General features: G+C 40.8%; 2 protein-coding genes across 5 annotated transcripts in view; one reads left to right on the top strand and one right to left on the bottom strand.

Moving 5' to 3' along the window:
* The window catches only part of LOC141442949 (uncharacterized), a 42,169-nt gene that overhangs the window by 2,101 nt on the left and 24,156 nt on the right, over positions 1-15,912 (top strand). The gene's annotated exons all lie outside the window — the stretch shown is intronic.
* Positions 2,929-12,631, bottom strand: LOC141442946 (uncharacterized). Its single transcript, XM_074108143.1, has 5 exons — positions 11,856-12,631; positions 9,320-9,467; positions 6,829-6,941; positions 4,790-4,957; positions 2,929-3,265 (listed from the first exon to the last, which is right to left on the bottom strand). Exons 1-4 carry the CDS (start codon positions 12,629-12,631, stop codon positions 4,831-4,833), a joined length of 1,164 nt encoding a protein of 387 aa, XP_073964244.1. The 3' UTR covers positions 2,929-3,265; positions 4,790-4,830.

Raw genomic sequence — 15,912 nt, forward strand, 5'->3', positions numbered from 1 at the left:
TCCGTTTCGCCTAACTTTCTTCCCAATTTAAAACATCATATAGATCAAATAAAACCATTTTAAAGGCTAGAACGGTAGCCAAATATTGATCGCGAGGATTCGGTCCGATGGAAGCACAGGGGCCACTACAGAATCGAAGTTCGTATGTCGTACCATCCCTCTTACTCCCGTATTAAATGACATAAGCGTGAGCGGGACGGCAACTACGATCGAGTTTTGCACTTTGTAGTACAGGGCCAGTTTATTTACCAGAATCACTTATATTAAACAAACAATTCTGATCAACTCCTAGTCGAAAGGGCGAAAATTCTTTTCGTTGTCTTGCTTTTGTCCCCCTCCCCAAAAAAAGTGTCTGAGCAGATTTTTGTAAGAGATCACCACCGCCCATGGACATCTGCAGCACCAGGGGTATTGCAGATGCGTTGCCAACCTAGAGGCCTAAGATGGGATATCTCAAGTGCCAGTAATTGCACAGGCTGTCTTACTCTCCACGCCGAAACAACAGTGCAAAGCACTTGCAACAAGGTCCTTCCACCTGCAAAACATACTGACATATTGCCATTTTTAATTTTCTCCAACTAAATATTAGTTAAACCGGAAAAATACAAACACGCACCACTTTGTATATTTGTAGCCCAAAACGATACAGCGAAAAGTATTTTGACCTTAAAGAAATTACCACCACGTGCCAGACTTCGGTTAGTGCGTCAAACGCATATACAGAGTGTTTGGCAGTCAGGTGTAGGGTTTAAGGGATGACAGGTTAGAGTCATTTTCAACTTTAGTGATAGTTAGACCACATTACTATTATGCAAAGTTTCACGGTGTTAAATATATATATATTTTTTTTATCACTCCTTTTGCCAGACCTTTAGGTTTAACATCCTGTATGGCCTGTATTGAGTTAATTTTTAGTGTTATGCCTTCACAATACTTTGGTTCTTCAAAATAAAATCAAATTATTGTCTACTGCTGCTAGACTGATCAAAAAAACCCCATTCGACACGACGATAACAAAAAACTCAGATAATTTTGACTACAAAAAAAGTAACAGCTATTTAGGCGCTTAAAGTGCTCAAAACTTCCTCGATATACGGCAGCGTTTCTTAACCTTTTTCAGTCCGCGGGCCCCTCTAGACAATCAAGCATGATTTCAAGGACCCCCTTTATAAAAAAAACAGGAATTAATTTAGGTCAATTTTTATTATTTTGAACATGAAACTACCGTGACACTCACTCATATTAAATGAGATTTATAAACGGATAACTCACGTCTTAAACAGAGTTGAGCTCGACATGTTCCGGGCTATTTCGTACCCTTCTTCTCAGGAGCACGCGACTCGGGGCTGCCGCAACACGGACACTACGCGCCACCGCTCTGCTCGCACGACAGAGAGGAAGGGCTACGAAATAGCCCGAAACATGTCGAGCTAAACTCGGTTTAAGACGTGAGTTATCCGTTATAATATCATTAATTTTTTATTAATTCAAATGTCTATAGATAAGACGGCGGACCCCCATACACATACTCGTGGACCTCGTGGATAAGAAACGCTGATATACGGGCTTTCTTATCATGTGCCACTTAAAAAAGAAAAATAAACATTTAAATAAGAAATTAAGGTATTTCATGGATATTTCCAAAAAAGAGGCCTCGTTTCCATACAGCGCATGAGGGCTATAGTTTTTTTGTCTCACTAGATGCGCACTGTTGCGTGAGGTTTTTAAGTCTGGCTTTTAAAGTCTGTTATTACGGGCGTGAAAACAAAGTTTAGATCAAAATCATATTTATACACCTTAAAACCGTAGCATGAAAATATCGAGCAACCACAGTGTTGCGTAGTCCCGTTTTGTTCGGAAAAAAAGGGAGGACAAAGGTTTCCGAAAGACAAAACTGTCTCAAAACACAAACATTCATTGCCTTGTAATGCATATTTTCTCAAAAATGACCGTAAAAGTTGACATTATTCTTACATATCAGAAGGTGAATGCATAGTTTATGGTCAGCGAAAAATTAAAAAGTTAAAACGATTGCAGGCGCGCTAGCTCGACAATAATGAATTAGTGCGCCTGCAATCAGTCACATTTTTTTTAAAGTTAAAAAGGCCATGGCAATATTGGCACAAGTCGTATACATACAGCCAAGTCTAATGGCCGGTATCAGATATTTTGTTGGAACAACGAACTTTTTCTATTGGGTCTGAAATAGCTTGTGGTGTTTTCGGTGGAAAAATACACCTGCAGTTTATTTTTTAATGAAAAAAGGCGGGAAAGCATAAGAAAAATATTGGAATAAATTAATTTTACAATTATTATTTTGAGAAAAAGTTTATTCTATTTCAGAATTATTCACCATTTTTGAGAAAAGCTTTATATTAGTCTCGGCTGGAATAGCAATTGCTGGCTTCGTATTAGTTAAACGGACTCGCAAGCTCGTCCGTTTAATACTCATACTCAGCCAGCAATTGCCTACTTCCAGGCCACGACAATAATCTACTATTGCCATAGTTAATTTCAGGTAATGCAAAATATTCACAAAATTATTCTAATTATAAATAAACCCGCGTAGCTCACCCAAAAACAGTGACATTCGACATTTCGGAGACCTTACGCTACACTAGCGCCTCTAGCGGCGAATTCATACGCGATAGCCCTCATTGTGTACGACTACGCCGGTATTGGCTATACTACAGCCAGTATTTTAAATTTGAAGATTTGACTTTATGCACTAGTCTAGTGCACAAAATCAAATCTTCGTCTAACACCAAGGCAATCAGGTGTCAACAGCCACAAACAAAAAAAAGTATTTAATAATTTTTAATTTATATAAAAACTAAAAATCAATCAAAATAATGTTGCAACCCATTTTCCCCTCGACGTGTCTGTCCACCCTCGCCACACCGGCTCGGGTGGATATGAACGTCTCGGGTAAAACGAATCATCTTATGCTCTTGTTGTACAAACTACTATTGGTCATGATCCGTCATGGCGACAAAATATAAAGAGAACTGACTTTGACATGAGGGTTTGCGCTAGTGTCGCCCCCTGCGCAGAGCTTTGCGTAATATTCCGTATTGTTCGTTGTGTCGTTTGGATTAGCAAGAAATGATTACACCTAGGACGGGTTGAATGTTTAGTTGTGATCACTTCCTCCTCTTGGTGCTGAGGGTGAGGGGGGAGGACGTGAGGGAGGTGGCGGCGCGCGTGCGCGCGAACTTGCGCGTGATCGCCGAGTAGGACGGCGACGCGCGCCGAGGGGACCGACCTGGAACAGAATGGTTCAAAGTCAATGTCACAACAGTCTGATGTTTAAAGGTTAAGGAACTGTGAAGTTTCAGAATACGGTATTTGACAACTTCTGATTTTGCCATATCTTAATATTATTATGAAAGTATAGATATACAGATAGTGTTTAGCGAAGAGAAAAATTTAAATCGGTTGAAAATTGGATTTATAGTGATTTTTTGAAAAATCTATATACCTGTCTCTTTCTCAAACGCTTTTCTCTATGCAGCAAGTATGGCGGTACTGGCGTGTGACGTCACATGCCAGTATGTCTTTCTCTGTCTAATCTTGAATTTCAAACCTTTATAACTTTGTTATTTGTAAAGGTAGCTTGAAAATTGTTTTTCTATTCGATAACAGGCATTGTGTAGTTTTAATTTATAAAACATATACAAAATAGTCAAATACCGTATTGCCGCTGCAATATAAAGTTTCCGCATACTTAAAAGCTTACAGCATTTTTACAGCTCAGTTGTTGGGTATCTAATAGTAGATTATTGTCGTGGCCTGGAAGTAGGCAATTGCTGGCTGAGTATGAGTATTAAACGGACGAGCTTGCGAGTCCGTTTAACTAATACGAAGCCAGCAATTGCTATTCCAGCCGAGACTAATAAAAAGCTTTTCTCAAAAATGATGAATAATTCTGAAATAGACTAAACTTTTTCTCAAAATATATCGTAACATTTAATTTTATTCCAATTATTTTTCTTATGCTTTCCCACCTTTTTACATTAAAAATAAACTGCAGGTGTATTTTCCACCGAAAACACCACAAGCTATTTCAGATCCAATAGAAAAGTCCGAAGTTCCAACAAAATATCTGATACCGGCCATTAGACTTGGCTGTATACGACTTGTGCCAACATTTCCATGGCCTTTTTAACTTTAAAAAAAAATGTGACTGATTGCAGGCGCGCTAATTCATTATTGTCGAGCTAGCGCGCCTGCAATCTTTTTAACTTTTAATTTTTCGCTGACCATAAACTATGCACTTCACCTTCTGATATGTAAAGAATAATGTCAACTTTTACGGACATTTTTGAGAAAAATATTAAAAAAAACATAGTTTTGAGTAGGCACCTCTGCCCCCTCTCGACCTCCAGAAATTTGGTTTTTGATGCCCCACTCCACTCCATATCGAAATACAGTAGGTCATTATTGATTGTGCAAGAATAATACAGTACTATATTAAAATAATTAGTTCCTGCCCTCAAACGAACCTGTAGCCTCGGGCGGCTAGTGCTTGTCTGGCGGGGGTTCATCAGCCGGGGGTTCCTCAGCCGGGGGTCGCGCGGCGCGATGAAATGTCAAAGAGTGAAGCAAAGTTCCCTTTATCGTTAGCATCCGTGTCTTCAAACTGACCTGTAGCCCTGGGCGGCGTGTGCTTGTCCGGCGGGGGTTCATCAGCCGGGGGTTCCTCAGCCGGGGGTCGCGCGGCGCGATGAAATGTCAAAGAGTGAAGCAAAGTTCCCTTTATCGTTAGCATCCGTGTCTTCAAACTGACCTGTAGCCCTGGGCGGCGTGTGCTTGTCCGGCGGGGGTTCATCAGCCGGGCGTTTCGGGGCCGGGGTTTGTTCGGGCGGGGGTCGCGCGGCGCGGGCGGACGCGGACCGCACGACGGGCGCGCCGTAGATGGAGTTGCGGCGCGGGGGCCCGCCGGTCTTTAGTTGCCCTACGGACAATACAAAATGCAGATCTATTTCAATAATGTTTTCACTTCTCATGCTCGTAAAGTTAATATTTATGCTGGATCTAGGCGACATAAAATGACTTTTTATGCACTAGTGCATAAAATAAAATCTTCGTCTAAGACCAAGGTAATTAGGTGTCAACAGCCACAAACAAAGAAGTTTTTTTATACTTTTTTTAATTTTTTATTTATATAAAACTAAAAATCAATCAAATCAATCAAAATAAATCACTAAAACTAAAAAAATATATAACTATAAAGTAATGCATGAAAAATAAAATTTACGTAGTGAGTGAACAATTGTTTTCACTGTTGCTATTTCATTTCCTCGCCATCGAAGTGAAAAGCAGAGTGTAAAACTCGAGCATTAAATCCATTTTCCCCTCGACGTGTCTATCCACCCTCGCCGTACCGGCTAGGGTGGCTATATGAACGTCTTGGGTAAAATGGCTCGTTTTATGCTCTTGTTGTGCAATCTACTATTTTCCACCGAACTTGTCGGACAAGTTTGTCTTGCTTTCTCAACTTGCTTATTGAAGTTTGCTGAAGCTTGTTGAGAAAGAAAAATGAGTCACCGTTTCCAACAAAGATGTGCGAGGATCTGTTCTTCTCTTCATGGACCAATAGAAACGCTATCGAAAATACAAACTGAGACATGGATGCACAGAAAAACCAGAAAAAGAGACCAGCGCTGGGAATCGAACCCAGGTCCTGAGCAATCCGTGCTGCGTGCTATAACCCCTACAACACGCTGGACAGGAATCTAGACACGAATTTTTCCTATGCATACATATCTCAGGTTGCTTATTTCTACTATGCTACTTAAGCAGCAGCACTAGCGACATCTATGTTGCGTCGACAGACGTCACACTCTTTCGGAACCAACCGCTCACCCAGACAAGAGATGTCGCTACTAAGCAATCAAATTATGATTGTTTTTTTGGAGTCTTTTTGTATTTTTTATTTCAACTCCAATTTTGTTACTTTTACGGGTATCCCGTGAAACCATATCCGAAAAGTAACAAATTTGGAGTTGAAATAAAAAATACAAAAAGACTCCAAAAAACCAACCAATAGAAACACTTCATTTACCCGGCTTCGCGCCGCTCAGCTGTTTCCACCAGAGCTGTGCTGTGCGAGGATAAGTAAATGAAGCGTTTCTATTGGTTCATTGAAAACGGTTCTCTAATTTTTCGCAGAGAATTGTTTCGCCGAATATTACTTCCCAACCGACTTTTCGCATAATTTCATTTCGCCGATCATCGCCAACTTATTAAAATGTTTAGTTTTATTACCCAACCTCACAGTTACCAACTGTACGTTTGGCCTGTTTGTTGTAAAGTCACTTTTCAAAATGCCAACTTTCGGTTAGTAGAATGTTTTGTTTGGCGTAATATTCATTCCGTTGTACAACGTTTCCCAAATGTTTTATTGAATAAGGGTTCCGTTTCGTAGACAGGTAGACAATAGGCGATCTTATCGCTAAAAAGCGATCTCTTCCAGACAACCAATTACTCAGAAATTAATAAATATGAACAGACTAATGCCTGTCCTTCTCTCTATCTGTCTGTCCGACTATCTGTCTGTCTGTGTCTGCCCGTCTGTCTGTCCGTCTGTCTGTCCTTCTCTCTATCTGTCTGTCTGTCTGTGTCTGCCTGTCTGTCTGTCCTTCTCTCTGTCTGTCCGTCTGCCTGTTCTTCTGTCTGTCCTTCTGTCTGTACGACTACCTGTCTGTCTGTCTGTGTGTGTCTGTGCGTGTGTGTGTCTGTCTGTGTGTGTGTCTGTCTGTGTGTCTGTCTGTGTGTGTGTGTGTGTGTGTCTGTCCCTCTCTGTGTAGTGTGTGGTGTACTGACCGGCGGCGGCGGCGGCCCGCAGCCGGCTGACCTGTTGCGGGGCAGCGCCAGGCGCCCCAGGGAGGGCAGCACGTAGCGGAGGTAGCGGTTGCGGAGGGAGTGCCACGAACGATCTGTACAATTACGACAATGGTCACTAACACGGAAAACCGGCCAAGAGCGTGTCGGACACACCGAATAGGGTTCCGTAGCCATTACGAAAAGAATAACTAATATCTTTCTAAGGATTTCGTATTTTATACGGAATCTTCCAAGTTTAGGTATATTTTATACCTTAGGCTGCTATTAAGAGTAAAACTACTAATAATTCTCAAGCAAACTTAGCCGTTATAGTTTCCTTGAAAGTTTGATATACTTACTACCATCCTGATTTTTTTCAAAATTTTTCCACCCACCGGTTTAGATTTTAGAGGGGGGGGGGACGCTCGATTTTAATGAAAATTTGCACTTTAAAGTTGAATATTTCGCAAACAAATCGCTGAATCGAAAAATCTTTTTTGCAAACCCCTAATGGTTTTAAAAGACCTATCCAACGATAACCCACAATATAGGTTTGGGTGAGAAAAAAAAATCACCCCCACTTTACGTCTATGGGAGGTACCGAAAAAATTATTTTTTTAGTCTTTTATTGTACCATTTTGTCGGCATAGTTTACATATATATCCATGCAACATTAGAGCTTTCTAGCATTGATAGTCCCTGAGCAAAGCCGCGGACGGACGGACGGACAGACAGACAGACATGGCGAAACTATAAGGGTTCCTTTTTTGCCATTTTGGCTCCGGAAGCCTAAAAAGACCCTAAAGGTTACTAAAGTGGCCCTGTGAATGACACAGGATAATTTGTATCCCGCCGTATAGTTCCCACCTACAATTTATTTATACTTCACATACTTTTATACTGCACTAAGTCGAAAGGCGCAAAAAAAAAATACTTTTCTATCATTTGTACCATGTGTTGCAGAATGTTTTAAGCTACACAATAGTATTAATTCATTTCATCATCATCATCCCAGCCTATACACGTCCCACTGCTGGGCACAGGCCTCCTCTCAGAACAAGAGGGCTTGGGCCATAGTTCCCACGCGGGCCCACTGCGGATTGGGAACTTCGTACGCACCATTGAATCGCTTTGCAGGTTTGTGCAGGTTTCCTCACGATGTTTTCCTTCACCCAAAGCTCGTGGTAAATTTCAAATGTAATTCCGCACATGAATTTTCGAAAAACTCAGGGGTATTAATTACCTACTCATAAGTGTTTTTTTTTTTGAGATAGCGCCTTCTGGCTTAGGAAGGCGGTATACGTTAAAATAATCATCAGGTCTTTATTGTGAGAAATAAAAGCAAGTTTTTAGGTTGCGGAGCCAAAATGGCGAAAACGGAACCCTTATAGTTTCGTCAAGTCGTCTGTCTGTCTGTCTGTCCGTCCGTACGTCACAGGCATTTTACTCGAAATTACAAGATGTATATCAATGAAATTTGGAGTACAGATGTCTTGTCAAAGCCGCTATTTAGTTTTGTAGTTAAATTACAAAAATAAATATTTATAGGGGGGCACTCCATACACGTAACAGAAATTGTTTTTTTTTAACTGATCAACGTGTGGCACATAGTTAGACAGCTCTTTTGAAAAGATAGTAAGGTTTCCCAAAAACTTTTTTGATTAAGTGAAGATTTCCGGAAATAATCGTAGTAGTAGTAGCAAAAATTGTGTCCCCCCCCCCTCTATCTTGTAAACCGTTTGTCCAAAAAATATGCAAAAATATGGAAAGGTAACGCTTAATAAATACTTTCAACGAAAATTGCTTTCAACATGATCGGATATACCGTTTCTGAGTTATTGCCGAAAAAACTGCGCTTCTCAACAAAGTGCCGTGAAGATACGCTCTTTTCTGGTAATAGATTTTAAGACTGTAGTAAGTGTTTAATTGTGTTATAACGCACATAATATTACTTGATTTTTTTGTAATGGCTACGGAACCCTATCTTGGGCGTGTCCGGCACGCTCTTGCTTTGTTTTAATGAAGAGTTGCATGATTAAATTACATTTCAACAAAAAATAAATCACATTTTTAGTTTCTACTTAGGTTAGGTTAGGTTTTGCAGGTGGTAGGACCTTGTGCAAGGTCCGCCCGGATTGCTACCACCATCTTGCTCGCTAATCCTGCCGTGAAGCAGCAGTGCTTGCACTGTTGTGTTTCGGCGTGGAGAGTAAGACAGCCGTGAAATTACTGGCACTTGAGGTATCCCATCTTAGGCCTCTAGGTTGGCAACGCATCTGCATTCCCTCTGGTGTGCAGGTGTCAATCGCGGTGGTGATCTCTTACCATCAGGAGACCCACTTGCTCAGTTGCCATCCAGTAGAATAAAAAAAAAGGTATTAATTATGGCGAATATTCAGGTCGGTAAAAAATTTTTTTTTTATACCCATGGTCGGCCTGTCTCTAGTTAGCTCTAGTTCACTGCAGAACCGCCCTCGTGTGTACCACTCACCCTGGCCAGTGATCCGCTTGTAGTCGGCCTGCAGTTCCCGCCAGAGCGCGTTCCCGTTGACCCTCCGCTCCGGTCCCCCGTCGACACCCAGGCCACGATGGCGTGGTCCTCCAGACTGGTGTACTCGCGCCCCGGCGGTACGCTCGACCTATACAAGTTAATTGGTAATACATTTCTTTTTCGCTTCTCATGCTCTTACAATGTTACTTTAGTCTCTGCGTATCGGGACTAAAGCTCCTTTTTATTCTCTAGGATTAATGTTATTTTTTTTTTTTATTAAGTTGGAAGCCCCTAAACAGGTGGTGTGAACAGAGGATTTTTAGGGCGTGGAAATAACCTCAAAATGGCAACTGTGCAAAAATATTTTTAAAAAAACACGATTTAATTTCGTTAAACACAATTAATGATTACGATATGAATCTATTCCATTATATTAAAGGATTAATAAATTTTTTTATGCATAGTCCAATTGTTTTTAAATAGTTTTCAATTTTGAAACTGTTGGCTAAATATGCAAGCATTTAAAGCATCACTTCAAACAAATAAAAGAAAAGAAAATACCGCGAAACAATTTTTTTGCCCTGCCTGTCCATTAGTCGAGCGTACGTTTTTAAAAATAACATTGTAATTTTGAACAGAACATTGTTTTTCCTCGCATTCAAAGTGAAAAGAAGAGTGTTTAACGCGAGACTAGACAACCATAATGCCACGTACTCAAACTATAGCCACCCTCGCTCTGCTCGGGTGGCTAAATATCTCGTGTCATTATGGCATGTTTTAGTCCCTCGTTGAACAATCTACTATTATTTTATTATTATTTAATAATTAATGTTTTAAACTTTCGTGATTTTCACTCATAGTCAAAATACCACAAACGGGACTTATCACGCTAAAACACACGAGTAATATTTACCTCGACGTGTCGACCACATTACAGTGGCCGTGGTCACGAGTAGACTTAGTGTTGAGTGTCAAGTCTGCCTAGCAGCGCGAGTCCTTCGAACTACCCGCACTTGATCATGATCACTAATAGTACCGGCACTCGTATCTCGAACTACCCGCACTTGGTCATTTTTATTTGTCACCCCATCACACCGACACACAACACTAACAACGTCCGATCGTCCCTCCGAACATTCATCCCGACGCCGACACTTATTTATAACAGGATTCCATGAAGACGAAAGCTTATATCCAATATAAGCTTATATCCTTGTGCAAGGTCCGCCCGGATTGCTACCACCATCTTGCTCGCTAATCCTGTCGTGAAGCAGCAGTGCTTGCACTGTTGTGTTTCGGCGTGGAGAGTAAGACAGCCGGCGAAATAACTGGCACTTGAGGTATTCCATCTTAGGCCTCTAGGTTGGCAACGCATCTGCAATACCCTGGTGTTGCAGTTGTCTATGGGCGGTGGTGATCTCTTACCATCAGGAGACCCACTTGCTCGTTTGCCATCCAGTCGAATAAAAAAAAATAAAAAAAAACCAATTTTTTTATTTCAATCGCTTCACGTACCATTCTTGAGTAGAAATGACGTTCCGTGGAGAGGATTTTAGGATTGTGAAGCTCAATCCAGTAGTCTGGTCCTGACCCCAATAAATAATCGGCTATGGCTGACTTATTCACATGGCGATTTTTAACAGCTGCAATATGTTCCTTGACCCTCTCAGCTTTTAAGCTGTAATGTGGTCGAAACGTCGAGGTAAATATTACTCGTGTGTTTTAGCGTGGTAAGTCCCGTTTGTGGTATTTTGACTATTTAATAGTTATTTTTCTCAGAATTAGGAAGTTGAAGTGGCAGTGGGCTGGTCATATCTGTCGAAGAACCGACTGCCGCTGGAGTTAACGAGTTGTTGAGTGGAGACCGCGTCTTGGCAAACATATGTGTGGGACGCCCTCCAGCCAGGTGGAGTGACGATCTGCGGAAAGCTGCTGGTAGAAGCTGGATGCGTCTAGCCGAGGACAGGGCGCAGCGCTCTTTGGGGGAGGCCTATGGCCAGCAGTGGACTGCTATGGGTTGATGAAGATGATGACTTTTTTTAGGGTTCCATAGCCACAATGGCAAAAACGGAATGCTTCAAATAATTAATTTAATCAGGCGTTACTTTGCGAAGGTCCATATCAATGAACTAAAATCATTTCTTTGCTATCCGCGACCTTATGATAGACTACCAGATGTTAGACTCAACATAATGGTGTATAGTTGTGTTGCGCAGAAGATGAGCTCTGGTTTAGTTTGAAACGCATCTGTATTGTTGTGGTGATAGATGGGTTTATGTGATTTGTGTGTGTCCTTACAGTGTGGAGGTGGAGGAACTGCATGAACACATGTATCTTGCATAAACTTAGCTATCATAAGGTCGCAGAAGAGCAAATACATTATTTTAGTTCATTAATACTATTTAATACCTATTTATTTTGGCATGAATTCAAAATAGTCAATTTATGTGGATGACTTTTCATTTGTACCGAAAGACAATAAATCGAATAATTCCTTCTTTTCAAATTATTTAAAACACTAAAACATATTACTCACGCTCTAATTTTCACAGGCTGCGCCGTCATGCTTCTGACAACGGCCGACTTCATCTTCTCAACTCTTTCATCGACCTTTCCTTCTTCAACTTTGCCTTTCTTGGTCTTCTTCAAATTAGCTTTTCCCGCATTCCGCTCTGTCTCTTTCGCAGCTTTCTTTGGAGAGCTTTCTTTTTTTGACGTCACAAACGGACTATCACTAGAATCACTCCCTTTATTTTGCTCTTTAAGTGCTCTCACCGGGACTCTAACTCTATCAGAGGACCTAGTTCTTCTGACGTCTTCTGAGCTAGCAGCTTGTACTGCTTTACCTTCCTTATTTTCAGTGGATTTGTTCTGCTCTTTAAGAGGTCCCGGACCTCTGATAGAAGACCGAGTCGTCCTCTGCTCTTTCTCTGTCACAATGGTGCTTGTAGTTTCTTTATCCCGTTCTGCGGCGCTCGCCCGTTGTTTCGACTTTCTTGCGAACTGTTCTCTGACCTTCCTTTTGAATTCTGTGTCGGAGTCAGTCGTGTCCTTCGAGCTGTCTTCATTCAGAGCTGGCTTAGGTATATTACGCAGCTTGATTCCACTTGAACGCGATGTAATGCTAGTAAAGTGTTCCTTATCATTGTTCCATAGTTTTCGCCTCTTTGGTTGGACAATATTCTCTTTATCCGTTTCAGAGTCCGCAGCCCTGGCTAGTTTGGTGCTGAGACGCATCCGGTATCTCTTCTCTGGCGTCACCTCAGCCACGCTGCGGAGCCCTAAATTCCTGGCAAACTCTTTAAGAGACATCTTCTGCAGCAGCAGGTTCTCTAACGGCTTGCATCTCTCTATGGTCACTAGAGGATTCAACCTGTAGAACACCCTTTTCTTATATTCTTCGTCGTTGTCGAATCTGTCTAGATCTCCGATCCCCCCTTTTAGCGAGGTATCTCCTCAGCAGGATGACATCATCTTCATCGATCACCAGTTCTTTAGCTAGCTCAGAGCAGTTACTCTGCTTATCAGATTCTTCTGTTTCACTGACTCCCACTAGCAGCCGTGCCCCACCCCTCTTACTAACATTATTATTAGTTGCCTTTTTAGATTTCTGCTTGTGATCCTTGTTTGGGACCTGTTTGTTAAGTTTTCTAGGTGACCTCACTTGCTCTTCACTAGAATCTCTATTTTCTACTTTATTATCTTTTCTAACTTTGGAGGCGGTGTTGCGAGTTGGACGTTTAGTTTCTTCTTCAGTGGTCGATTCAGCGCTGTCTATGATCAGTTTATCAAGTTTCTGTTTCTGCAACTTTTGCAATTTACTGTAGTCTCTATTTTCTATTTTATTATCGTTTCTAATTTTGGAGGCAGTGTTGCGCGTCGGACGCGTGATTTCTTCTTCACTGCTCAATTCAACACTCTTTTCGACTAGTATTTTATGGTTTTGTTTCTGAATCTTTCGCAATTTACTCGAGTCTGCGTCTTCTATTTTATCTTTTCTTACTCTGGAGGCAGTGCTGCGTGTAGGACGCTGGGTTACTTCCTCACTGCTGGATTCAACATTCTCGTTGACCTGTTCATTGTGGGTCTGTTTTTGCAATGCCTTTTTGACGGGAGACTTGTCTAAACGTGTCTGGGGTGACTCATCGCTGTATATTATTCGTCGTTTGCGGGGCGAGACCGGGGCGGGGGAAGGGGAGGGGCGGGCAGAGAGGGAAGGACCAGCTTGTCTCTGTAATCGTTGGCGTTCACGTCACATCTGCAATAATACAAAAAATCATGACTCGAAACCTTAAGAAATTTCAAAATTTTATCCCTATCCCGCGGGAATATTGGAATAAACATACATATTCCAGACGTCCAGCTACCCACATACATACCAAATTTCATGACTCGAAGCCCAGCGGTTGTTATTTCGAGATTTTATCCCTATCCCGTGGGAATATCGGGATGAAAAGTAACCTATGTGCTATTCCAGACGTCCAGCTATCTACGTACCACATTTCATCCAAATGCGTCCAAGTGAAGGAGTAACAAACACACACACACACACTTTCGCATTTATAATATAAGTAGAACTACTTTACCTGCTGTGGAGACAGCAGCCGTGGTGGCGGGCGCGCGAGTCGCGGTCGCGTCGGGACCTAAACAAATAATCACAAATTAATAATTTATCGAATCAGGCGTTACTTCGCGGAGGTCCATATCAATAAACTAAAACAATTACTTTGCTTTGAAGGTAGAAAGATAGAAGATTGTACAACAAGAGCATAAAAGGAGCCATTTTACCCGAGGCGTTCATATAGCCACCCGAGCCGGTACGGCGAGGGTGGATAGACACGTCGAGGGGAAAATGGGTTTAACGCTCGAGTTTTACACTCTGCTTTTCACTTCGATGGCGAGGAAATGAAATAGCAACAGTGGGAACAATTGTTCACTTACTATTACTCAATACTCATGCATTACTATATAATTATATTTTTTTTACTTATTGATCTATATTGATTGATTTCATTGATTTTTAGTTTTATATAAATTAAAAAAATATGTAGAAACTATTTCGTTTTTGGCTGTTTACACATAATTACATTGTCTTAGACGAAGATTTTACTTTATGCACTAGAGCATAAAAAGTAATTTTATGCCACCTAGACCGAGCATAAACACGAACTTTACGAGCATGAGAAGTGAAAAAAAAGTTTTTATGATAAACCTAAAACAATGCACAACAAGTTAATATTCAATTTCATCATGATTACATTAAAAAGAAAAAAACATTAATGTTTAAGTAACATCTGCCGTCTGGTAGTTTTGTGTTTAACTGCGTCAGATAACGACCCGCAGATCTTTACTTAATGACCATACTCAGTGACGTCAATTAACGATCAGTAATTAGGGCTACCGTTTTCGCGCTCACCAGTTGGCGCCACTGTAGACTGCCAAAACTAAAAGGAAGAAAATAAGTCTAGTGGTCTAGAACTCTATTAAGTAGCTAATTTAAAGTTCAACTGTCGGGACCCATTTCTAAGAGTTTTTGAGGGTCACGATTTAAATGGGTCCCGACTGTTAAACTTTAAATTAGCTACTTAATAGAGTTGTAGACCTTTTGGCAGTCGGGTTTTTATTATTTTTAATTTAATGTTTTATTTTTCAATTTTTTTGATATTTCGTCCCTTACGACCAAAATCGCTTAAAGTCACTTTTGGGCAAAACTGAGTTAAGTATATCGTTAGAATGTACTTTCCAAGATCTACATGCTGTTGAAACCCGTTTTACTGTACGATACTCCAATACCGAGTTACGTTTTTCTTAAGCTCACTTAAAGCCGATTTTTAAGAAAATCAACAGCCAAAAACAACTACGCGTTGGTTAAACAGCATTTATTTTTATTTTACAACAGCAAAAATATTTTAATGTCAAACAAGCGATTTTGGAATGTTAAGATTTCAATAAAAATGCAATTTGAGTACTGCCTAAAAGTGCTAAAATAATGTTAGTAGGTTTCGCCTGTTGAGCATTACTTTATATTTCAATTATTGCAACAGCGAAAACAAACTAAATATAATATAGGCGATATTGCTTGTAACAATGTTTGCTTCGACCATAAGAAGCGCTACAGCCAAAATCGCTTAAGTATCGCTTAGACGTTTCGCGCTGTATTGTAAAGTAGTGTGCACTTTGTGTAGGCTAGCTTAGTCGGTTCGTACACGCTTGAAAGCACGATTCATAATAAGTAATTTTAAAAACTTATTTAGGTAATTATAGATATGTTCACTAACGAAAGTCTGCCCCTCCACATTCTATAATTGTAATTGTACCTAAACGTATCCGTACGACAAGTCTATGTGTGCGTAGCTCGAACTTGTCCTCGTGGCTTCAGTCGCAAGCGTACCGTCAGTCACGCACACTAAGACTAAGACAATGCGTAAGTACTTAAGAGGTTTTCTCGTGTACATTAATAATTAGCTGTGGAGGGGCGCGCCTTCGTGAGTGAACAGATCTATGTATAACAGCGATTCACTTGCCGTAATTTAACAGTGTTTTTCTTTCAGGTGACGATAAGGAGCATAGATATCCAGGTTTCGATGAACTAA

Source organism: Choristoneura fumiferana, chromosome 26 (genome assembly GCF_025370935.1).
Source record: "Choristoneura fumiferana chromosome 26, NRCan_CFum_1, whole genome shotgun sequence".
In the NCBI taxonomy this organism is placed as follows: domain Eukaryota; kingdom Metazoa; phylum Arthropoda; class Insecta; order Lepidoptera; family Tortricidae; genus Choristoneura; species Choristoneura fumiferana.

Bases quoted from the DNA above. Each gene is read 5' to 3' on its own strand.
- LOC141442946 (XM_074108143.1), bottom strand. From the start codon at position 12,631: ATGTCTCTTAAAGAGTTTGCCAGGAATTTAGGGCTCCGCAGCGTGGCT. The intron at 6,942-9,319 runs GTGAGTGGTACA...GTAATTGTACAG, and splicing joins CAAGCGGATCACTGGCCAGG to ATCGTTCGTGGCACTCCCTC. The intron at 4,958-6,828 runs GTCAGTACACCA...TATTGTCCGTAG, and splicing joins GCGGGCCGCCGCCGCCGCCG to GGCAACTAAAGACCGGCGGG.